This window comes from Echinops telfairi, unplaced genomic scaffold (assembly GCF_000313985.2).
Source record: "Echinops telfairi isolate 266 unplaced genomic scaffold, ASM31398v2 ScPeMD7_16;HRSCAF=60, whole genome shotgun sequence".
Lineage (NCBI taxonomy): Eukaryota > Metazoa > Chordata > Mammalia > Afrosoricida > Tenrecidae > Echinops > Echinops telfairi.
In genome coordinates, this window is record NW_022103913.1 from 10,956,015 (window position 1) to 10,977,550 (window position 21,536).

At 34.7% G+C, this 21,536-nt stretch overlaps 1 protein-coding gene across 1 annotated transcript in view; it reads left to right on the forward strand.

Annotated features, from left to right (window-relative positions):
* The window catches only part of STAG1 (stromal antigen 1), a 296,042-nt gene that overhangs the window by 225,149 nt on the left and 49,357 nt on the right, over positions 1-21,536 (forward strand). The window contains exons 17-22 of the mRNA XM_045287455.1: positions 5,678-5,770; positions 5,862-5,951; positions 6,107-6,310; positions 7,251-7,321; positions 8,794-8,881; positions 19,218-19,298. Coding sequence (XP_045143390.1) covers positions 5,678-5,770; positions 5,862-5,951; positions 6,107-6,310; positions 7,251-7,321; positions 8,794-8,881; positions 19,218-19,298 — 627 coding nt within the window. The remainder of the gene's footprint in view (positions 1-5,677; positions 5,771-5,861; positions 5,952-6,106; positions 6,311-7,250; positions 7,322-8,793; positions 8,882-19,217; positions 19,299-21,536) is intronic.

Below are 21,536 nucleotides of genomic sequence, written 5' to 3' on the forward strand. Positions count from 1 at the left end.
ATAATATCTGAGTTCCCCAAAAAATGATTTTTTAAAGACAGTAAAAGAGAAAGAGAGGAACAAAGCAGCTATGAGGCATATAGAAAGTAAATAGCTTATGTTAATGTAGACATATCAAAAATTACAGTAACATGAATACAGTTGAGGCTACAATGAAAAGCCAGAGATTGACAGACTGGATTGAACACTTTAGATCAAGCACATAAAAATACGTTGAAAATCAACGAATGTCAAAAGATAATACCATGCAAAGAGTAGCCATAACTAAACTAGAGAGCTGATAAGTATTAGACCAACAGATTTAACACAAATGTTACTAAATACAAAAGAGGACACTTGATAATTATAAATGGATGCAAGTGGATTTGGGGCTTCCTATTATTCCCTCCAGATTTGGATTTATTTACAGTCCTTGGAACACACGGGCTTGTGTGCTGCCATGTGAACTTGTTTGGGGCCTCACATTACATGGCTGCTTCTTTGAAGACAAGCCTTTAAGACTCCAGGTGCTAGCCTTTCTGATAGCTGGGCACCATTTGGTGTCTTCACCGCACTTTGCTGTAGCATCCATATCTTCAGTGATCTCTTCATGAGGACGAGAGTATTGAGTAGGGCCATTCTGATTTCTTTTTGATACAAGTTTTAATTGCTTTTGTTTTGTTACTGTTTTTGTCGGATGGGGCATCGTGTGTTTTGAATGATTTGATGTGTGTGAAATCCAGGATAGGTAAATCTTCAGAGATACTAACTAGATTAATAATTACCCTAGGTCATAACAAGGAAAACTAGGGACATGGGTAGCTAACTACGAGTAAGAAGAAAATGATGTGAAATTGATCAGGGGTAATGATTCTTAATATGACTGAATGATTAAATTGTATGATGTCAATTATATGTCAAAACTGTGTTTAAAAGCTTATTTTAAAGGCAATTTTTAGAGAACAATGAACAATATGAAATCTTCTGTAGAGATATATGTAAATAATTATAGATGAAATTATGTAAAATATACCATTAATATATTAAAGATTATGTACCATTAATTTTCTTTAAAAGGCCAAAACAAGCCTTAAAGGGATTGATGCATGAAAAATCAGAGGGCTAATGCTTATTGCTCTGCTTCTTTTATTTTTCCATATTAAAAAGATTTTGCTAATAAAATACTGTCCTAATGCAGGCTAATAAAGAGTTCTTTCAAACTGTTACTTTGTTCTTTTAAGAAACCTTGTCACTCTTTTGTATTTTTGTTTGTGTATTTTGTTTTGTTTTTTAAGAACAAGTATCCTACGCTCACTTTCTATGGCTAATAATTATGTATTGGTTTGTGACACATTTCTTCTAAATTCGAGAGTTAAAATAGTAAATCTTTGTTATCTCTGACAGTTACTGTGGATCAGGAAATAGGGAGTAGCTTAGCTGTTTCCCCTAAGTATCTCTCAGAGAGTTGCACTCAAGATGCTATTCAATGGGCAAATTGTAGGAATAGGCTACTCCAAGCTCCTATCCCTGAAGAAGCACTGAAAAACAAGTTGAAACTTTAAGAACCAACTTTGTAAGAACTCTGGAAAACAAAGTTTTCAGCAACCTAGCAAATGCCTACTCAAGAAGACCCCATTTTAAGTGGTGAGAATACCTCCACAAAGCAATTCAAGCCCAAATTAACTTCACTGGTTGTATTAGTCTGGGTACTTTGGAGAAACAAATCCACAGCAACTCATGTATAAGAGAGAGTTTTATGTAAAGAAAATGTGCATCACGAAAACATCCCAACCCAATGCTGCCCAAGCCCACAAGTCCAACATTAACCCATTAACCCAACACCAGTCCACAAAGTCCTCCACCTCACAAAACAGAGGCAATGATGCCGACTGCAGGAGGAAAGCCGAGTCCGTGAACGAACAATCATCTCAGCACTAGCAGGGGTCTCCACACCACTGCTCCAGCACCCAGGGCTGCATCGGGATAGGTCCATATAGCTTCTCCTTGGGGATGTCTTGTAGGAAGTCAATCTTGCAAGCTGAAGCAGGGAACTGCTATGGCAGCTGCACCCGGTGCAACCATCACAAAACGAGACCCGAGAACTAGAAAGGCGAGGCTTCACCACCCATTTATCCCTCCGCCTTTCAACCTGCCCCACGTGATTATCGGCCAGGCTGGCACAATTAACTAACTCACTGGTGAGTTCCACCAAACATTTAAAAATACCAATCTTTTTGCGACTTTTTCAAAAAATTAAAAAGTATACATTTTTTAACAAATTCTATGAAACCAGCATCTAGATTGGAAAATAAAACGTAGGAATATTACTATTCAGCCACCAGGTCCTAATTCCTTTTAATAGAAAGGATATTTAAAGACTAAAATTTTGAATCTAGAGGTACAGATAGTTATCATTTCGTAGGCCCTTTGAGTAGACAGAGCAAAAATGTCGCTCCCTCTGACATTCTCCTTTTAGTTGTGTGTGTGTATTACCTCAAATTTATATTGATGTTTCTAGCACAAATTTAACAGTACTGTTTTCAACCTTTTGATTTATGCATATTTTTATTTTTTGAAATAAGTAAAATATTTACATAGGTTAAAAGTTTTATTTAGAAAAAGCTTCAGCCCATACTGACCAAGAACCATTACTATTCATAGAATAGACATGTACAGAACACCAAACTGTTATCATCTGTCAAATTTCTTTGCCATTAAGTTCCTATCTCATGGTGAGGTGTTACAATTACATCAAATCATGCCACATTTCATGGCATGGGTGAGGAGGCTGTGCTCTTCTCTCCTAGGGTCAGTACATTGGCAAGCAAAATTGATTTTGTGTTAAATGGCAACATGTTGAAAGAAATAGGAGCAGGCTTCTCTAGGGGAAGACACACTACTCCTTGTCCCTCCCTCAGGATGTCTATGACCTGATTGATTGATTATGACTTTGTGGAATCGCTGAACAATTTTCTTCCTTCACCCCACTCCACTAAGACAGTTTCAGGTCTCTCACTGGGCAGTCATCCCTTCATATTACTAGCTATGGAGACATTGAGAGCGATTAAGTACAATACACCTTTACATGTAGCAATTTGGCTTATTGTTTCACAGTATTCCACATTTAAAATCCTGTAAATGCCTGTGTGCAAGAACACAGATAAAATAAAACGTGAGAGTGGGAATGCAATAGGACTGCCTTTTTTCTGGGTCTCCCAAGTTTTTCGCCTTTGACAGAATGCAGTCTTACCACTTTTCTCTTGCTTTTTAATGGAAAATAATTTTATGTTTCCATTTCAGACAGGTTCTAGCATTCATAAGTTTTGCTGTGTGTGTGTACTTCCTTTCCTACCCTAATGTTAAAGAAAGATAGTAGACTTGTATCATTTAAGTCATCCCGTATCTGTTTATAAAGATCTTTATTTTAATATGGCTGCATAGTAGTAGATGTACTATTGACAGTCTTTTGGATTGTTGAATATCTTTTTCTATTAAAAATAATAGGTAGTGAATAATCTTACACATATGTCATTTCATATTTGTTCCAAATTTGTGGTAGGATAGATTGCTAAAAGAGATTGATACATCAAAGAGAAAATATATACTACACTTGATCTTAGGCAAAAGGCCGAGAAGCGATAGTGAAAATATGTATAATGTTGTTGTCGTTAGGTGTCAGTTCTGTCTCATAGCAAGCCTACATACTGCAGTCTCACACCATCCTCACAATTGTTAAATTTGAGCCCATTGTTGTAGTCACTTGTGTTATCCATATTGTTCAGGGTTTTACTCTATTTTGCTGACCCTTTACTTTTCCAAGGACTGGTCTCTCCTTATAACATATTCAAATTCGTGAGACGAAGTCTCACCATACTCACTTCTTAGGAGCATTTTGGCTGTACTTCTTCTAAAACATATTTGTTATTCTTCTGGAAGTCCATGGCACTGTCACTATTCTTCATCAATATCATAATTCAAATGAATCAATTCTTCACTAGTCTTATAAGAATTGTGTTATGTATTGACAAATTCCATAAATAGCTCATATAGCACTCATAAGAAACTAATGGAGAATATTGTGCAGTTTACAAATATATATTTTGTAAAAATAAAAATGTGAAAAGTTTGGGGGAAATCATCGATTATCTTAACCAAACTCTCATTTTGATACTTAATTTTGGAAGTATTCATGGCATAAACCAATTGAATATGAACTAAGGTGTGGTGGGCATTATTGGTTTGAATTTGCTTCATGACAACAGGCTCTGTCTTGATATATAACTAATTTATTTCATTTACAAGGAAATTCTATTATAAATGGATCTAGAGATATCTGTAGTACATACTTTAAAAGTAATTTAAAATTTCTTAGCTATTGATCATATTTGAAAAGCATTATTTCTCAAGAGCAAAGAGGCAGATAGCCCAATTATAAAATGATCAACAAACTTGAATACAAATTTCCTTAAAGGTTTTCAGATTTCTAATAAGAACACAAAAAGATGTTCAATAACATTAGCCATAATGTAAATGCATAAAAAGGTCACAATAAAGATGTCACCTCATACCTGTTAAGATTAGGAAAACAGAAAATAACACCTGTCGGCAAGGATGTGGGAAAATTGGAACTGTCTACTCTTGTTAATATAAATGTAAAATGGTGCAGCCAGATTGGAAAACAATTTGGCAGTTCATCAGAATGTTGAACAGAATTAGCATATGACCCAGTAATACCACTCTTAGATTTATAGCTCTGAGACTTGAAAGCAAGAACTCAGAACAGATATGTACAGTAACATCCAATGCAGTATTAGTGTAGCCACACACACAAAAGGAAACAACTAAAGTATCTGTTGTAAAATGAATGGATAAAGTGAAGAATATAATGGAATATTCAGCAAGAGAAATGAAATTCTGATACTTCCTGCAATGTGAATGAACCTTGAAAACATGCTATATAGGAAATAAAACTCAAAGGGACAATTATATGATTCCACTTACTAGAAATATTATACAACCAACATAGAAGCTACTGTTTATTTTTAGAGGTACTGGGAGTTACTGCTGACAGGAATTATAATTTCTATTTGAGGTGTTGTAAAAGTTTTAGGACGGAGTCCTTGTGGCCCACTTAAAATACTTTCAAACTCATCAATCATTCCATGGGGAAAAGATGTGCTAATTTGCTGCTATAAAGATTTTCAGCCTTGGAAACTATGGAAGTCAGTGATAACCTCCCCTTACAGGTTCACTATCAATTGGGATCGATTTGATGACAATGGATTTAGGTTTTGTTTTGTGTTTTGTTTCATTTTATTGGAGGCTTTTACAGCTCTTAAAACATTCCATTCCATTAATTGTTTTGGGCGTATTTGTACAAAATGATACGTTGCCATCATCATTTTCTAAACATTTACTTCCTATTTGAGCCCTTGGTATCAGCTCTTCTTTTTAACCTCCCTAGTCCCCTCCCACCTTTGTGACCCCTTATTAAATTATAAATGATTGTTATATTCATATCTTACACCGACTGCTGTCTCCCTACATGTTTCTCTTGTTCGTCCCTGGTGTTGTTGGGGTGTGGTGAAGGGGGTAGAGGGATTTGGTTTTCATTTTGGTTTTATTGGAACTAGGTTGTGAAATTTATAAATTAACAAATTACACTCTTATTTTTTGCCCATTTTAATTTATTTTCCAGGTGCTAACTGCCAAAGAAAGGAAAACTCAAATTGATGATAGAAATAAATTGACTGAGCATTTTATTATCACACTTCCTATGTTGTTATCAAAGGTATACTTTCATTTACATTTTTAGTAATATGCCACTGATAATACTGTACTGTCAAGATAATTACTTTCCTTTTTGCTTTTCTTCCTTCTAGTATTCAGCAGATGCAGAGAAGGTAGCAAACTTGCTACAGATCCCACAATATTTTGATTTAGAAATCTACAGCACGGGTAGAATGGAAAAGGTAAGAGACTATGAAATTGAAACTTTACTATTACACCCAAATTTACTGAACTGATTTATTTTTAATAATCATACAGCCTTGTTTGTTATTTGACAGATTGTATTGCTTATTTTTTGTTATTATTTTAAATATCTGTTTTGTTTTTTCCTCCTCAGCATCTAGATGCTTTATTAAAGCAAATTAAGTTCGTTGTGGAGAAACATGTAGAATCAGATGTTCTAGAAGCCTGCAGTAAAACCTATAGCATCTTATGCAGTGAAGAATATACCATTCAGAACAGAGTTGACATAGCTCGAAGTCAACTGATTGATGAGTTTGTAGATCGATTCAATCATTCTGTGGAAGACTTATTACAAGAGGTCTGTTTACATATATTTAATTTACACATATAATAATTTTGGTTTATAGTTAAGAACCGAAGGTAAATTATTTGCATTTTTAAGTAAAATCTACTCACTGCCATTGAGTTGATGCTGACTCATAGTGACCCAATAGAACAGAGTAGAAATGCTCTGTACTAGCTTTTACTTAAACTAGATTTTATTTTCTCTCTTTAAAAAAATATTTTCAAGATCTCATCTTGTCATTCTCTGTTCTTTGGATCTAATTTGCATTTCCATATCCTGAATTATATGTTGTGTTGATAAATAGAGCATGCAAGTTAATTGTGCTTATAAAGGGCACCTACTTGCCATTGTGTGCCCAAGACCAGCAGCAAGCTCCTCCAACTGATTATTTTTCTAATTCTTTTTGTGATTTTCCTTTTCCCCCATTCTTTCCCCCAATCTATATGAGACATTCTGACTGCCCTTTTAGGTCTTTGTGCTCTATCTGATAACCAGATAAGAAGGATGTTTTTTAAATTCATGCACCTGGTTTTTGAACACCTTGTTCCTACCACTGGAAGTTTTCATTTTTTAACCATTATTTATGATTTTTCCTTGTGATTTTCAAGATACAGAAGTAACTGGCAATCAGTAAAATCTTTCAGGCACTGGAATATTTAAAGTGTAATTTTTTTTTCATTTCAAGCAATTTTAGTTTTAAGGAATTTATCCTATCACATTAACCATAGAAATATACAGAGTCATGTGTATCCTAACATTGTTCATAATGGCAAAAAAAAATGTCTTTTCAAGTGTTGGGTTATGGTTTTTTCCCCTAGTTGCATACTTGTGTTTTCTATTTACCGACAGTGAACATTGCTAATTTTTATTTAGAAAGTAAATGATATAACACTTGTTTGTGATTATGAAGATAAGTCATTATGTTAATGAGATGATTACTTTTTGTTTCTAGGGAGAAGAAGCTGATGATGATGACATATACAATGTTCTTTCTACATTAAAACGATTAACTTCTTTTCACAAGTATGTGCTTTTATTAAAGTACATTTAATGAATAATTGGAAAACATGAAACAGACCATTTGTTGTTTTTATAGCATTTAACATTCATATTACTTTAGTAAATTAGCGAAATACTGATATTTTCATTTTTTTCTTTATTTTACAAATTTCTACGAGATTATTTTATAGATTACTCTATGCATTGTTTCATCGGTATAATTTTTAATTGATAGCTTTTAGACATCTTGCTGAGAATTGGAGAAAAATCCATAAAAGTTATTTTTGTAGCCTTTTTTCGATTTTCTTGTTAATATTTTTACTAAGTCAATTGAATAATTAGATTATAATATGAAAAGAGGCTCAATTCATCAGTGAAAGCAAGGTCCTTTTCTTTTTTTTCCCCCAGTACCGTAAAAAAAGTTTTTTAAATCATTTTTTGGGGGGCTCGTAGAACTCTTACACAATACATACATACATTGTCACTATCATTTTCTTTTTTTTAGGCTGTGGAATATTGTTTTGTTTGTTGTTGTTTTTAATCGTTTTATTACGGGCTCATACAACTCTTATCACAATCCATACATACATCAATTGTGTAAAGCGCATTTGTACATTCATTGCCCTCATCATTCTCAACATTTCCTCTCCACTTTATCCCCCAGCATTAGGTTCTCATTTTTCCCCTCCCTCCCTGCTTCCCCCTCCCTCACGAACCCTTGATAACTTATAAATTATTATTTTGTCATATCTTGCCCTGTCTTTCTCTAGAGCCAAGGTCATTTTCATGTCACTTGCTTGTTCCTTAAAATGAAATAGAGTGATCTCCTTTATTGACAACTTTGTTGTCAAAAAATGATTGTGTGTAGATTTCATGTTAATGAATATTTAAAAATCAGAAAATATTTTGTAAAATCTAGGCCTTTTCTTTACACATATGTAAAATTTTTGGAATTCCACGAAAAAATAAAGTTTATCTTTTTTTAAATGTTATGGCTTTAGAAAATGAAAGTTGTTAGCTAATATCAAAGGGACACCTTTCAGTAGTAGAACTCATCAGAATTTCAAGCCCTTCAGCCATAGCTACAGTATACTAAAGTTTTTGAGCTTTTCTTTATTTTCTTTAGTTTTGTATCTTATGAACACCATTTTATGAATACAAATGTCTCTTTTGTAACATATATGTAGATTGAAGTATGTTTTAACTCTTACTAGAGAAGTTGTCCATCTATGAAATAAGAACTTTTGTTTGATTTATGGTTGTAGTCTTCAGTTAAATGTATGAGATTTTATTATTGTTGCTTTTTAAAATAAATTCCTAATGTCGGTCCCCCCTCTTTTTTTCCTAGATTGAACCCTTTAATATTTTTTGTTTTTGAATCTTTTCAGTTTTACAAATAATTTAAATTATTTTGTTCATTCACCTAGTGAAACTAAATTCAATGTTAAAATTCCATCTACTCTAGAATAATGCTAATACATTTTTGTTTATTTTAGTGCTCATGATCTCACAAAATGGGATCTGTTTGGCAATTGCTACAGATTATTGAAGACTGGAATTGAGCATGGAGCTATGCCAGAACAGGTAAGAGTTTATTGATCTTCTTTATCTTCCTTTTAGAAATCTATTTTTATTATAGCAATTTTTATGAAAATTAATACCATAGTGAGCCAATGTTACTGATATTTGTATCATAGCTTCAATTGTTTTGAAGCGAGGGAAAATATTAAGAACTTTTGCTGTAATATAGCTTAAGAAATTAATATTAAGGTAAAAAGCATTACTTTATTAGGAATGATGGTACTAATTATTATAATAGCAATTTAAAAATGTAATGATTTCATTGTGACCAAAAAATTCTTTTTTGGCTATTAATGGTATTACACTTTTTTTTTTTGTATTACACTTTTTAAGCATATTAGAACCATAATAAAATAACTTGGAGACCTTTAGAAGATGATGGAACATGTTATTTATCATATATACTTGAGTATAAGCTGACCCAAATATCAGCATGGCACCTAATTTTACCCTAAAAACTGCATTAAAAATGTGCTGAAAACTCAGCGTATACACAAGTATATACGGTACATGCAGTTAGAGTGGATGAGATAGGGATTCAACAGACTTTACCTAGTCTGAGAGTAGAATAGTTAGTAGACTTAATCCTATATGAGAAAGATTCTTTTTGAAAACTATTTTTGACCAAAATATCAAACTGTACAGTTAGGTATATTTGATGTTTATAGGTCATTTCATGCATTCTTATATATAATGATTATAATTTCATATTAAATGTTAACCCCAGAGCATTGCTTTATTATTGCTGATTGATTTTTTAAAATTGTCTAACACTTCATTTTATTAATCTCTACTAAAGTAATAGCCATTTAAGTAACAAATGCCCCTAGGCATGATAGATATTTTTTTATACCTGATAGAACCACCAAAAGCAGACCCATTGCCATCAAATCAATTCCAACAGATTGCAACCCTTTTAGGGTTTCCAAGGATAACCAAAGCAAATTGCCATTGAATTGGTGCTGATTCATTGCGATCTTATAGGCCAAGATAGAACGGCCTCACTGAGTTTCCAAGACTGTAACTCTCTATCGGAGTAGAAAGCCTCCTAGTCTTTTTCCCTTGGAGCAGTGAGCAGCTAGTGGTCTAGAACTGCTGACCTTGCAGTTAGCAGCCCTAAGTATAATCATTACAACACCCGGGCTCCTTGCAATTGATATAAAGAGTTAATTTATGTAATTGATGTAAAGTTTAAATATTGTAGCTTTTCCTCATTTATTATGGACTCTTCAACTTCCTATCCTCTTATTGCAAACTTTTCTATATCCTAAATAGAATTTACTGATACTCCCAAGACATACTACAAAGTTGATAAAGGAAGACAAGCTCTTTTGTCTTTCTTTTGTTTTCCTTTACTTACTTACAGTGAGAAGAAAAATAGCAGGTCTATTTTTTTTAAGCAGGTCTATTTCATTTTGGGGTTGTTACCATGCTGAAACTTTTATTTTTGATCTGTTACACTATTATTATTGTCTTTGAGCAGACCTGTGACTGTCTCATAATGTTGTCTTTAGTTTCTGTTTGGATTTTCTATAATTTATTTTCACTGCATATGTGTTATTTTCTTATATGTTAATTTTCTCGACTAGGAGAGCATTTTATATAACATTTACCTCAACCTTGTTAACTCCTTAGACACATCCGAGCCTAATATCTGCATGAAGTTTCAGTACATCGCTATTAGATTGCACTCGTGCTCATTTTAGCAACTCAGAAAAATCTCTTTAAATACCTAATATTAGAAATCCAGAAACTCTGTTCAGCCAATTCTTTACAAGACTAAGCAACCTCACTTTCTCAACGTCTAACTCTGTACTTTCTATTAGAATCCAGAAGGCTGGGTGGGTAATTAATGTAGAGACTGGTTGACCCAAAAGCAGATGCCATATTTTCATCCTCAAGAAACCTATACTCTTGCCTAAATTGCCTGCATCTATTGCACATCTCTTCTACCCTACTTCAAAGAGATTTGTTGGCTCAGCAGAAATTGTTAGCCGGTGGCTATATTTGCATCTCCAGAAATCCTGATGGCTCCAGGTTAAAAGAATCTAGTTGCTTACCTTTGGGACCTGAGCCTCCCTGAACAAGCCTGTTTCCTCTCCATATACTGTTGATGTGAGGCAAGATTCCTTGTGTTAAGACAGTATGGCTATATGAAACTTATAACGCACAATACATACTATCAATTTAAAATGTAATTGTAAAACTGGCTGAAGCTACTCTTTGAGGAAAAGCATTCAAAATCAACATAATTGCTTTAATTAAACTCTGCTTTTTGCTAACCATTTGGGCCCTGGCTCTGTATTGGAGATAATATCCCCACTGATGTCACTCTTAGATCCTAAAGAGCTCAGGTAACCCTCCAGTTAAGTTGGAGGTAGAGATGATTTGAGAAGAAAGGATGTTTCTATTTTAAAATTACAAAAATCTGTTTAGAAAAAATATGGCCATGTTTCAGAAGGCTTCATATAATCCTCTTCAAACAAAATTTTTAAGAAAGTGAAGACAAGAACCTATAAACTTCCCTGGAAGAACAAAGCCTCTCCCAATTACAACCTGGTATGTTAAGGGGCAGAACCAGAGCAAAGATAGATACTCCCCTTACCCTGCCCCACCTACCCCCCATCAAAAAAAAAGATAGGATTCTAGGCTGCTCCAACAGGACCCCTGCCAGGCTGCTTCTCCCTCCAGTATTCCAGACCTCAATGAAATAAAGGAATAAAGGTGAGCTGATACCTTGTCCACACCTGCCCCTCAGGAACATCACAGAAATGACATTGTGCTAGTGGGGGTTGAGTAGCATACTCAAGCAGGAATATTCACAGGTTCCCCTACCCAGGAATGCAGCCCACTCACTGCATTCCTGGCAAATTAAAAAGATTTCATTATCTGCTGGGGATTTCAACACCAGCTGGAACTCTCCGGATTAGACTGTGGCACCACTTCCCCCCCATATCAAGGGGATAAGCCAGCCCTGGGGGAGTGAAAGATTTAAAAAACCTCCATTTGGGGAAAATTAGTATAAGAATTTGAACCTTATCTACACATGAACCCAGGGTTAAAAAAACAGCTTGTCTCGACTCAAGCTCAGAGGAGATTAATTTAGACCCATTTCTTGTTCTGATATAGAGAGACAGTTTGGGTGGTCGAGTAGGCAGTATCTTGGATATTCTCTACCCACTTCCTGTCTGTTTTGTTGATCATTGGCCTACATTTCTGAAAACTCAGAAGCTGGGATCTTGATGGAAGCAGTATTTAACTGTTTTGGGGGCTGCTAACCTATGCTAGGAATAGGCTAGTGCCACATGACTTAGACACCCTTGACTCTTCAAGATCTATAGCATATATGAGGAGTGCCATTCATTCCAGAGACAAAAAAAATACCATGTCTCAGTGGCCATAGCCAGTCACACTGCACCTATGAAAACGAGAAAAATACTACAGTTAAAGGGAATGTATTCAAATTACATGGAAATAGACCAACACTTAAAACCCACAAAGTAATTACAGAAATAAGGAACACACTTTTTTAAATTCCATGAAACAAATAAGAACAAAAATAGAGCACATCAAAATCTCTGGGACACAGCAAAAACAATGCTCAAGAGAACAATTTATAGCAATAAATGCACATACAATTTATAGCAACAAATACATCAAAAACGAGGAACCAATTTAAAAGAAATGCCTTAACAAACCATTTACAACAATTAGAACAAGACCATCAAAACAAATCCACAGACACTAGAAGAAATGAGGTTCGACTAGTGCAGGAATAAATGAATCAAAAAAAAGAAAGAAATCAAGACAAGCAGTTGGTTCTCCAAAAAGATTAGCAAAACTGATAAACCACTGGCAAACATAAAAAAAGCAGGGGCAAAGCAAACTATTATGACTAAGAAATGAAATGGATAAAATCAAAACAAGCAATTAAAATTTTGAAAGATTAATCGCACAATATTATGAATAATTGCATTCCAAAAACTTTGGAAACCTAGAAGAAAGGAAACATTTTCTAGAAACAAATTACCTACTTAAACTAACACACACTGAAAAAAAAAACACCACACACTGTTGTAGAAAACCTTAACAGACCTATAGCACAAAAAGAAATCTGATCATTTAAAAACTCCCCAACATCAAAAAGTCTAGAACCACATGATAGTTCTGGACTCTTCTACCAATCCTTAGACATGAGTTATCCACCTATCCTATACAAACTATTTCACAATTTAGACTAAGGTAATTTACTCCCAACCTCTTTTGAAAAACAGCATGTTCCCCAATGACTTAAGTATATTAAAATTTTTATTTCAATCTTTACCACAATTTTTATAACATTTTCTTCATTCTTGTATCCATTATTTACTGGCTCCCCATTACCACCACCCCCCCACTACCTCATCTGTCACAATCGTAAACTATTCATCTAGTTACTTATTGTCTATGGATAACCTATCCTGGGTTTCATATCAAGAAAACCATATTAAAAACCCCAATTATGATAAGAAAATAAACAAAAACCTCAGTCCAATAGAAAGAAAACAAATTCTCTCACAACTGGACCAACAGACAGCATCAGGACAAATGGTCAACAATGGGAAGATCAGCGTTGTCAGTGCTCTCTCATTTTGCCTAGACCCACAGTCCCGTGCTCACAGGTGGAGTAGTGAAGAATTCAAATGATCTGTTCCACAAGATATCTCTAAAACGTTGAAGAATAAGAAGGTCACTTTGAGGACTAAGGTATACCTGATATCAAGCCATGATACTTTCAATCGCCATTACATGGATATGAAAGTTGGCCATGAATAAGGAAGATTTGATACATTTGAATTAAAGTGTTGAATATTGAAAATGCCATGGACTGCCAGAATAACTAAAAAACCATTTATCTTGGAAGAAGTACTTTGAATATGCTATCAGGATAGACTGGAACAGTACTTCATGCTTGGTAAAGAGTGATCAAAAAAGATGAAGACTATCAAGAAAATCAGTTCACATAGGGGCTGCAACAGTGCCCTCAAGCATGACAACAATGATGAAGGAGGTTTTGTTTTCTGTTGTGCATAGGGTCACTATGAACCAGAACTGACTCAGCACCCTGCGCACACACACACACACACACCCTTCCCAAACAAAAGCAGCATAAGCAACTTTTATTTCTCCCCCTATTTATTCGTTCATTCATTCATTTAATGTAGTATCCATACTGACTTAGAGACTCCTGTTTTTGTCAGTGACTGATTCAGAGCTGTTGTTATTTTGGTGTTCAATCTTATTGTCAACTTGGCCAATGAGAGCACCTTTCAAATCAGCTCCTGTATTTTTAAGATGTTTGTAATTTTTCAAGTATTTCAAACCTTCCTGGCATAACAGTATACCCTACTTTCCTCTTATAACTTCCCTATGACAAAAAAATAGATTTTTAACCTGTGACAAAATACCGAAAGTTGTTGCAGATCTATAATGGAAGCAATATCTTGTAAAAGATCTATTCCAAATTTGTTGTAACACTACTTCATATAAATTTTGTACAGGAAAGCCTCTTTTCTTGCCCTTTTCATATTTCCTATTGATGTACGTATTTAAATTTAATTCTAAGAACACCAGCCTGTGCGATCAGGAGGTACCGAAGGGATCAGGTATCAGGCATCATCAGAAAAAAAAATCTTACCATTGTGAATGGGGTGGGGAGTGCAGAGCGGAGACCCAAAGCCCATTTGTAGGCCACTGGACATACCCTTTCAGAAGGGTCTCAGGGAGGAGATGATCCAGTCAGGGTGCGATGTAGCAACAATGAAAAATAAAACTTTTCCTATAGTTCCTAAGTGCTTCCTCCTTCCCCCCTACTATCATAATCCCAATTCTGTCTTGCAAGTCCGGCTAGACCAGAGGATGAACACTGGTACAGATAGGAACTGGAAACACAGGGAATCCAGAATGGATGATCCCTTCCGGACCAGTGGTGTGAGTGGCAATACTGGGAGGGTAGAAGGTGGGTAGGTTGGAAAGAGGAAACCGATTATAGGGATCTACATGTGACCTCCTCCCTGGGGGACGGACAACAGAAAAGTGGGTGAAGGGAGACATCGGACAGGGCAAGATAAGACAAAACAATAATTTATAAATTATCAAGGGTTCATGAGGGAGGGAGGAGCGGGGAGGGAGGGGGAAAATGAGGAGCTAATGCCATGGCTTAAAGGGAGAGCAAATGTTTTGAGAATGATGAAGGCAGGGAATGTACAAATGTGCTTTACACAATTGATATATGTATGGATTGTGATAAGAGTTATATGAGCCCCTAATAAAACAATTAAAAAAACGTTTTGAAAATGATGCTGGCAACAAATGATACGATGGATGGATGGATTGTGATAAGAGTTGTACAAGCCTCAATAAAATGATTTTTTTAAAAATCTGTTCTCAAGAGGATAACTGGTTTTAACAATAGACTTGACAGTGTGGAAGATAAAATCCTCAGTGGCAAACCATCCGTGTCAATTTTCAAGGAGACATATTTGTTCGTACCCCAATTAAAGAAGACAAAATTACAGTATATACTTGTGTATAAGCCGAGTTTTTCAGCACATTTTTTATTCAGTTTTTGTGGTAAAATTAGGTGCCTCGGATGATATTCAGATTGGCTTATACTCAAGTATATACGGTAATTCAAAGAATAGGCAACATCCATAAACATCTTCATTGTTTCAGCTTACATGATTCTGACTGAAAAATTAGACTTGAACAAACATTTTATTTCTGTGAGTACTAAAACTATTTGGCCCAGGTTAGCTGCAAATAAGAGAAGAGTTTTCAATGGAAATTTTAATTAATTGGGATTATCATGATCATATTGCTTTTCTGGAAGAACTGTAATTAGAATTGAAACTTGGGTTTATCAGTATAAAACACAATCAAAGCAATGGCTCTCAAAAACTAGAAGTGGTTAAGTCAAAGCAAAAGTACACTAGTCAAGGAAAAGAGTCATGAGAACTATTTGGGGTGATGATGAAGACATTTTGCTTATTTTTTGGAAGTCCAAAGAATAGTAACATCTACATCCACTGATTATACACTCGAATATGAGCCGACCCGAATATCAGCCAAGGTGCCTAATTTTAACACAAAAACTGCATTTAAAATGCTGAAAAACTCAGCCTACCCACGAGTATATACAGTAATATAAAAGTGTTTTGAGAAAGATAGTCGACGCTTTAGCAACAAAACTCATAAGAAAGTCTCACTGTAGAGCTCTTCTCCAACATATCAATACGAGGGCTACCCCCAAAAAAAACGGAATTATTTTTCAAAGCTTTTATTTAAATTTCTTTTAAATGAAACAATGTTATCACCTTCAAATTAGTCTCCATTACACTTTATACATTTGTAAAATCTGTGATTCCGTTCTTGGAAACTCATTTTTCAAGCTCATGTTTTTGAGGATAGCAGCCCAAAACATAACCACTATGCCACCAGGGCTCCCAGCTCAAACTCATGTTTTTGGATGGCTGACTCCACCTCCTCGTTTTTTTCTTCACGTCTTCTACATCATCAAATCACTGCCCTTTCATGTTCCTCTTCACTTGTGGAAACAGAAGGAAGTCGCAAGGAAGGAGGTCCAGTGAGTAAGGTGTGTGGAGCAAAACAGAGATGCTGTTTTTTGCCAAAAATTGGCGCACTGAGATGACTGTGTGATCAGTTGAATTGTTGTGGTAAAGTAATCCCTCGTCAGCCACAAATCAGGCTTTTTTTGTTGCACACTTTTACGCAGTCTTTTCCAAACATCTTATATCAGTGGTTCTCAACCTTCCTAAACTGCAACCCTTTAATATAGTTCTTAATGTTGTGGTGACCCCCAACCATAAAATTATTTTCATTGCTACTTCATAATTGTAATTTTGTTACTGCTGTGAATCGTAATGTAAATATCTGATATGCAGGATGTATTTTCATTGTTAAAAATTGAACATAATTAAAACATCGTGATTAATCAGAAAAATAAGTAATTATATATTGTGAAATATTTACTTCTAATTACAAATAAATGAAATTTTGTCTTGAAGCATGGACGCTGGGTACTCATGTGGGCGTATCTGCATGTGGGCCCGACTCGCCTAGAGACGATAGCGGAGTGGTGTCTCAGTTCTTAAGACCATCGGAAATAACGTGTTTTTCAATGGTCTTAGGCAGGCATCCTCAAACTACGGCCCGAGGGCTACTTGCGGCCCACCAAGGACATTTATCCCGCCCACCGGGTTTTTTGTCCTATTTGTTTTTTTACTTCAAAATAAGATATGTGCAGTGTGCATAGGAATTTAATAGTTATTTTTAAACTATAGTCCGACCTGAGGGTCAGTGAACTGGCCCCCCTTTTTAAAAGTTTGAGGACCCCTGGTCTTGGGCGTCCCCTTGTGAACACGCCATTTGACCCCCAAAGGGGTTGCAACCCACACTTTGAGAACCGCTTCTCTAAATAGGAAGCCTGATTAGCAGTCTGATCTGGTGGTACGAACTCCAAATGCACTATCCCCATCACAGCAGAAAAACAAATGAGCATCGTCTTGATCTCTGATTTCACTTAACGAACTTTTGGGGAGTGAAGTGACGATGGCGCCTTCCACTGGCTTGATTGATGTTTGGTTTCAGGGTTGTAAGTATAGCACTATGTCTCATCACAGTAATGACATTAAGGAGAAATTAACTTTGTTTTTATCCCCTAATTCTATTTTCCTCACTCTTTGAAGTCCTCTCATAAAACCAGCTAAAAATCTCAGCTAATTACCATAGTATTCCATTTATTATTTTATTTTATTTTATTCTCTCTCTACTCATCCTTAGAATTTTTATTTTATTGAGTAAAAAAAAATACTAGAGCCACTATATAAATTTGGTAAATGAAATATTGTATGCTTTTTCTCAATAAGGAGTCCCTGTGGCATAGTGGTTATGCATAGGCCAGTCAGCCGCAAGGTAAGCAGTTTGAAACCACCAAAAACTCTAAGGGAGAAAGAGGAGGTTTTCTGTTGTCATAAATCGTTAGTCATGGAAGCTCACAGGACATTTCTACCTTGTCCTATAGGGTTGTTATGAGTCAGTATTGATTCAATGGCAGTGCATGAGATGAGGTTTTCTCAATTAAGGTTCAGTGAAATAGTATTTGTCCATAAAAAAAAATGAAGTAATGCTCGCTTTAAAGTATAGTTGAACTGTAAGTATTATTGAACTAATGGAAAGAAGCTGTTCACAAAAAATTATGTGCTATGTGTCTCCCTTGTATAAAATGAATATGAAAATCTAAAGAGGCAGAAAGTAAATGAGATATAAGGGAAGACAGCTAAAGGATATGGAGTTTCTTTTTGAAGTACCATATATACTCTAATATAAGCTATCCCGAATATCAGCCAGGGCACCTAATTTTACCACAAAAACTGCATTAAAAATGTGCTAGAGGGCGGGGGTGGGAGTGGGGGGGGTGAGAAAAATGAGAAGCGGATTCCAAGAGCCCAAGCGGAAAGCAAATATTTTGAGAATGATGAGGGCAACGTATGTATGTAGCTTTACACAATTGACATATGTATGGACTTTGATAGGAGTTTATGAGCCTCCAATAAAATGAATTTTTTAAAATGTGCTGGGAAACTCATCTTATACATGAATATATACGGTAATCAAAATGAGATGTGCTGTTGGGTGCCTAGATATGTTAAATATACTAAAACCATTGACTTGATTATTTTAAATGGAATAAAGGTAAAATAAATGTGTATTGAAAGTAAACTAAGTCAAATTCGAGGTAATACATACTGTATATACTCGCGGATAAGCTGAGTTTTTCAGCACATTTTTTATGCTGTTTTGTGGTAAAATTAGGTGCCTCAGCTGATATTTGGTACTGCTTTTATTGGAGTATATACAGTATTACATGAATCTATATCACATTTGCAAATCGATAAAATATATAACAATTGCAAGTTGATAAAATAGCCTGAAATATTTAATTTATAATGGTTACCATGTAAGTCAAAATAACTCTTTTAGGAGGAGACTATAGAAAGGGGATGCTGGCAATATGCTTGCATGGGTGGTTTTTGCCTTATAATAATTCATTGAGTTGTATTTTTTAATGTGATTTTCTGTGAACATTATATTTCACAGTGGAAATGCTTTAAGTCAACGTAAATTGATAAGTGCAACTAAACAAAATACTTTGGACTTGAAACTTTTATAAGATTAAAAACTACTATAAATATTGTTTGCTAAATACTGTGTAAACTTAAATCATGTCTCATTTGTTTGCACTTTTAACTAATTTTCTTTTCCTCTTCATTTGGTACAGATAGTTGTACAGGCACTGCAATGCTCCCATTACTCTATTCTTTGGCAATTGGTGAAAATTACTGATGGTTCCCCTTCAAAAGTAAGTAAGAGTGTGCTGGCAGAAGAGTTATTATTGAAATAATCTTTCTTGGCTCATGATTTAGTATAATTTGTTGTTAGCATTAATTTTATCAGGCATATTAGAAATTCTCAGTTTTGCTTTATCTTGTAATGAGTATATATTTACCTCTTTGGAAGGTAGCCAAAATCTCATTCATACTATATATGGGTGATGGTGTATATGTATATATTACACACGAATTTTATAAGAAATAACTATAAAACATCAGTACTCTTATGTGACCTACTAATAACACATTTTTATAGCAGGTCACATTATTCTTGTCATTTGTACTATAGTTATTTATTACAAAATTTATTACAAAATTGAAAAATAATAATGGTATATAATTTTGTTTTATTCTGGCAGTGTGGCACATAGGCACTCAAACAAAAACCTTCCTGTTATAAAAATAGCTTTATTGGGGGAAAATTTTTATTGTTGTTAATTTTTAACAAATCTGTTTACAAGTATGTAAAACAAAAAAGAAAATACAGGTGAGTTAATAAGTGAGCAGAAGAGGTGACACCTGCTTCACCTCGAGTATCTTTTCTAATCTAGACAAAACCTAAGGCCTTTCTAAGGTGGAATATCTGACTATATCCCCTTAGTAATTTGGAGTCGTTAAGATTATTCTCAACACAAGAGAAACTAAAAATAAACTCACACCAGGCCTACTCAAGAACATCTTAAAACCCACAATTTGTGGAAGGAGAAAAGATAGGTCAGTCATAAAATTTCTAGCTCATTTAACTTTCACAGAAATTTGTACCTTGAAATCTTTACTGCTTCAGTGGCTGGTGTGGCAGGTGCAAGCATCAGTTGAGATTTTAATTTAAAGTGTTCTATACTGGAGATAGTTCTAAGAACCATATAGAAAAACACAGACTCAAAAGAAAATAGATAATTATGAAGACCTGGAAAAATAAATAGAAGACAGGCTGTTCAGGCCCTCTCCACCCAAAAAAGAAAACATTTCACACATTGTAATTACCTAACACAAATATAAAAATAAATATTTCACTTGTTTCATGAAATGCGGGTGGTTTAAACATGAGTAGAAGGGAGGAAAAAACATTCAATGAAGAAACCATATAAAGATAGACTTTTAAAGTTTCCATTGAATTCATTCCAGCCCTATGTCTCTTAGTATTGTGCTCCAAAGAGTTTTTAATTCCTGAGTTTGCAGAATTTCATCACCAGGCCTTTCTTCTAAGGCATCTTCTGTCTGTTGGCTGCAGCATACTTTCTGGCATAAAGAAAATGCATGCTCCCGACAAGATCTTCATGCTCCTGGGGCAGTGACAACCATGAGATCTGTGGTATGGTGGATGAGAAAAAGGAAGGTTTCTGTTACTAGAAGAGTGTGTCAGACTGAAGTTAAATGGGAAGGCAAAGAATCTTTACACTTAATTCTGCCAGCATTTTTTTTAAAATAAAGAATATTTAAAGAAGTAGTTCAAGAATAGAAATTCTTACTCCAATTATGAAATACAATTCTAAAAATACAAAATTTAAATCAGATTTACAGAGAGAATTAAACTTTGTTGTTATTGTGTACCATAGAGTCAGTTCTGACACATAACAACCTCTAACACAGAGTAGAACTGCACCATAGGATTTTTGGTATAGTGAGTTATATGTTAGGCTGATTGCCACACACTCAGCAATTCACGCCTACCAGTTCTACAGAACAGTTGAAGCTTTCTACTCCTGTTGCGATTGACAGCCTCAGAAACTGAAAGAGGCAGTTTTACTCTCACTGTAAGACAGAACCGAGTCACTGACAGGGGGTTGATTTCTTTGAATTCTGTATGGGAGCAAATTACTGTAGTGGCTTTGGGTTCAAGTAGCTGAGCTTTCAATTAGCAGCCAAATACAAGGGCTTGCTCTTATTCATTAGTTAATGTGAAAATGTTATGCAAATCATTCTAGATTTATTAAATATGACCATCAACATTCATTCAAAATACTAGTAATGTAGGTCAATCACAATCATCTCAGTGGAAATGTGTAAAATAAAAAAATCAACCACATGAAAAAAAATTAGAATAAAAATAATTGTATAATATATGAACTCTTATTTTTAAATTCTGACTTGCATATATCCAAATAACCTTTAATTTTACCATATTAGAGTATGTATATATACACACACATACAATTAAGGGATATTTTGTTACTAATAGAAGATTAACTTTATTTTTACTTTTCAAG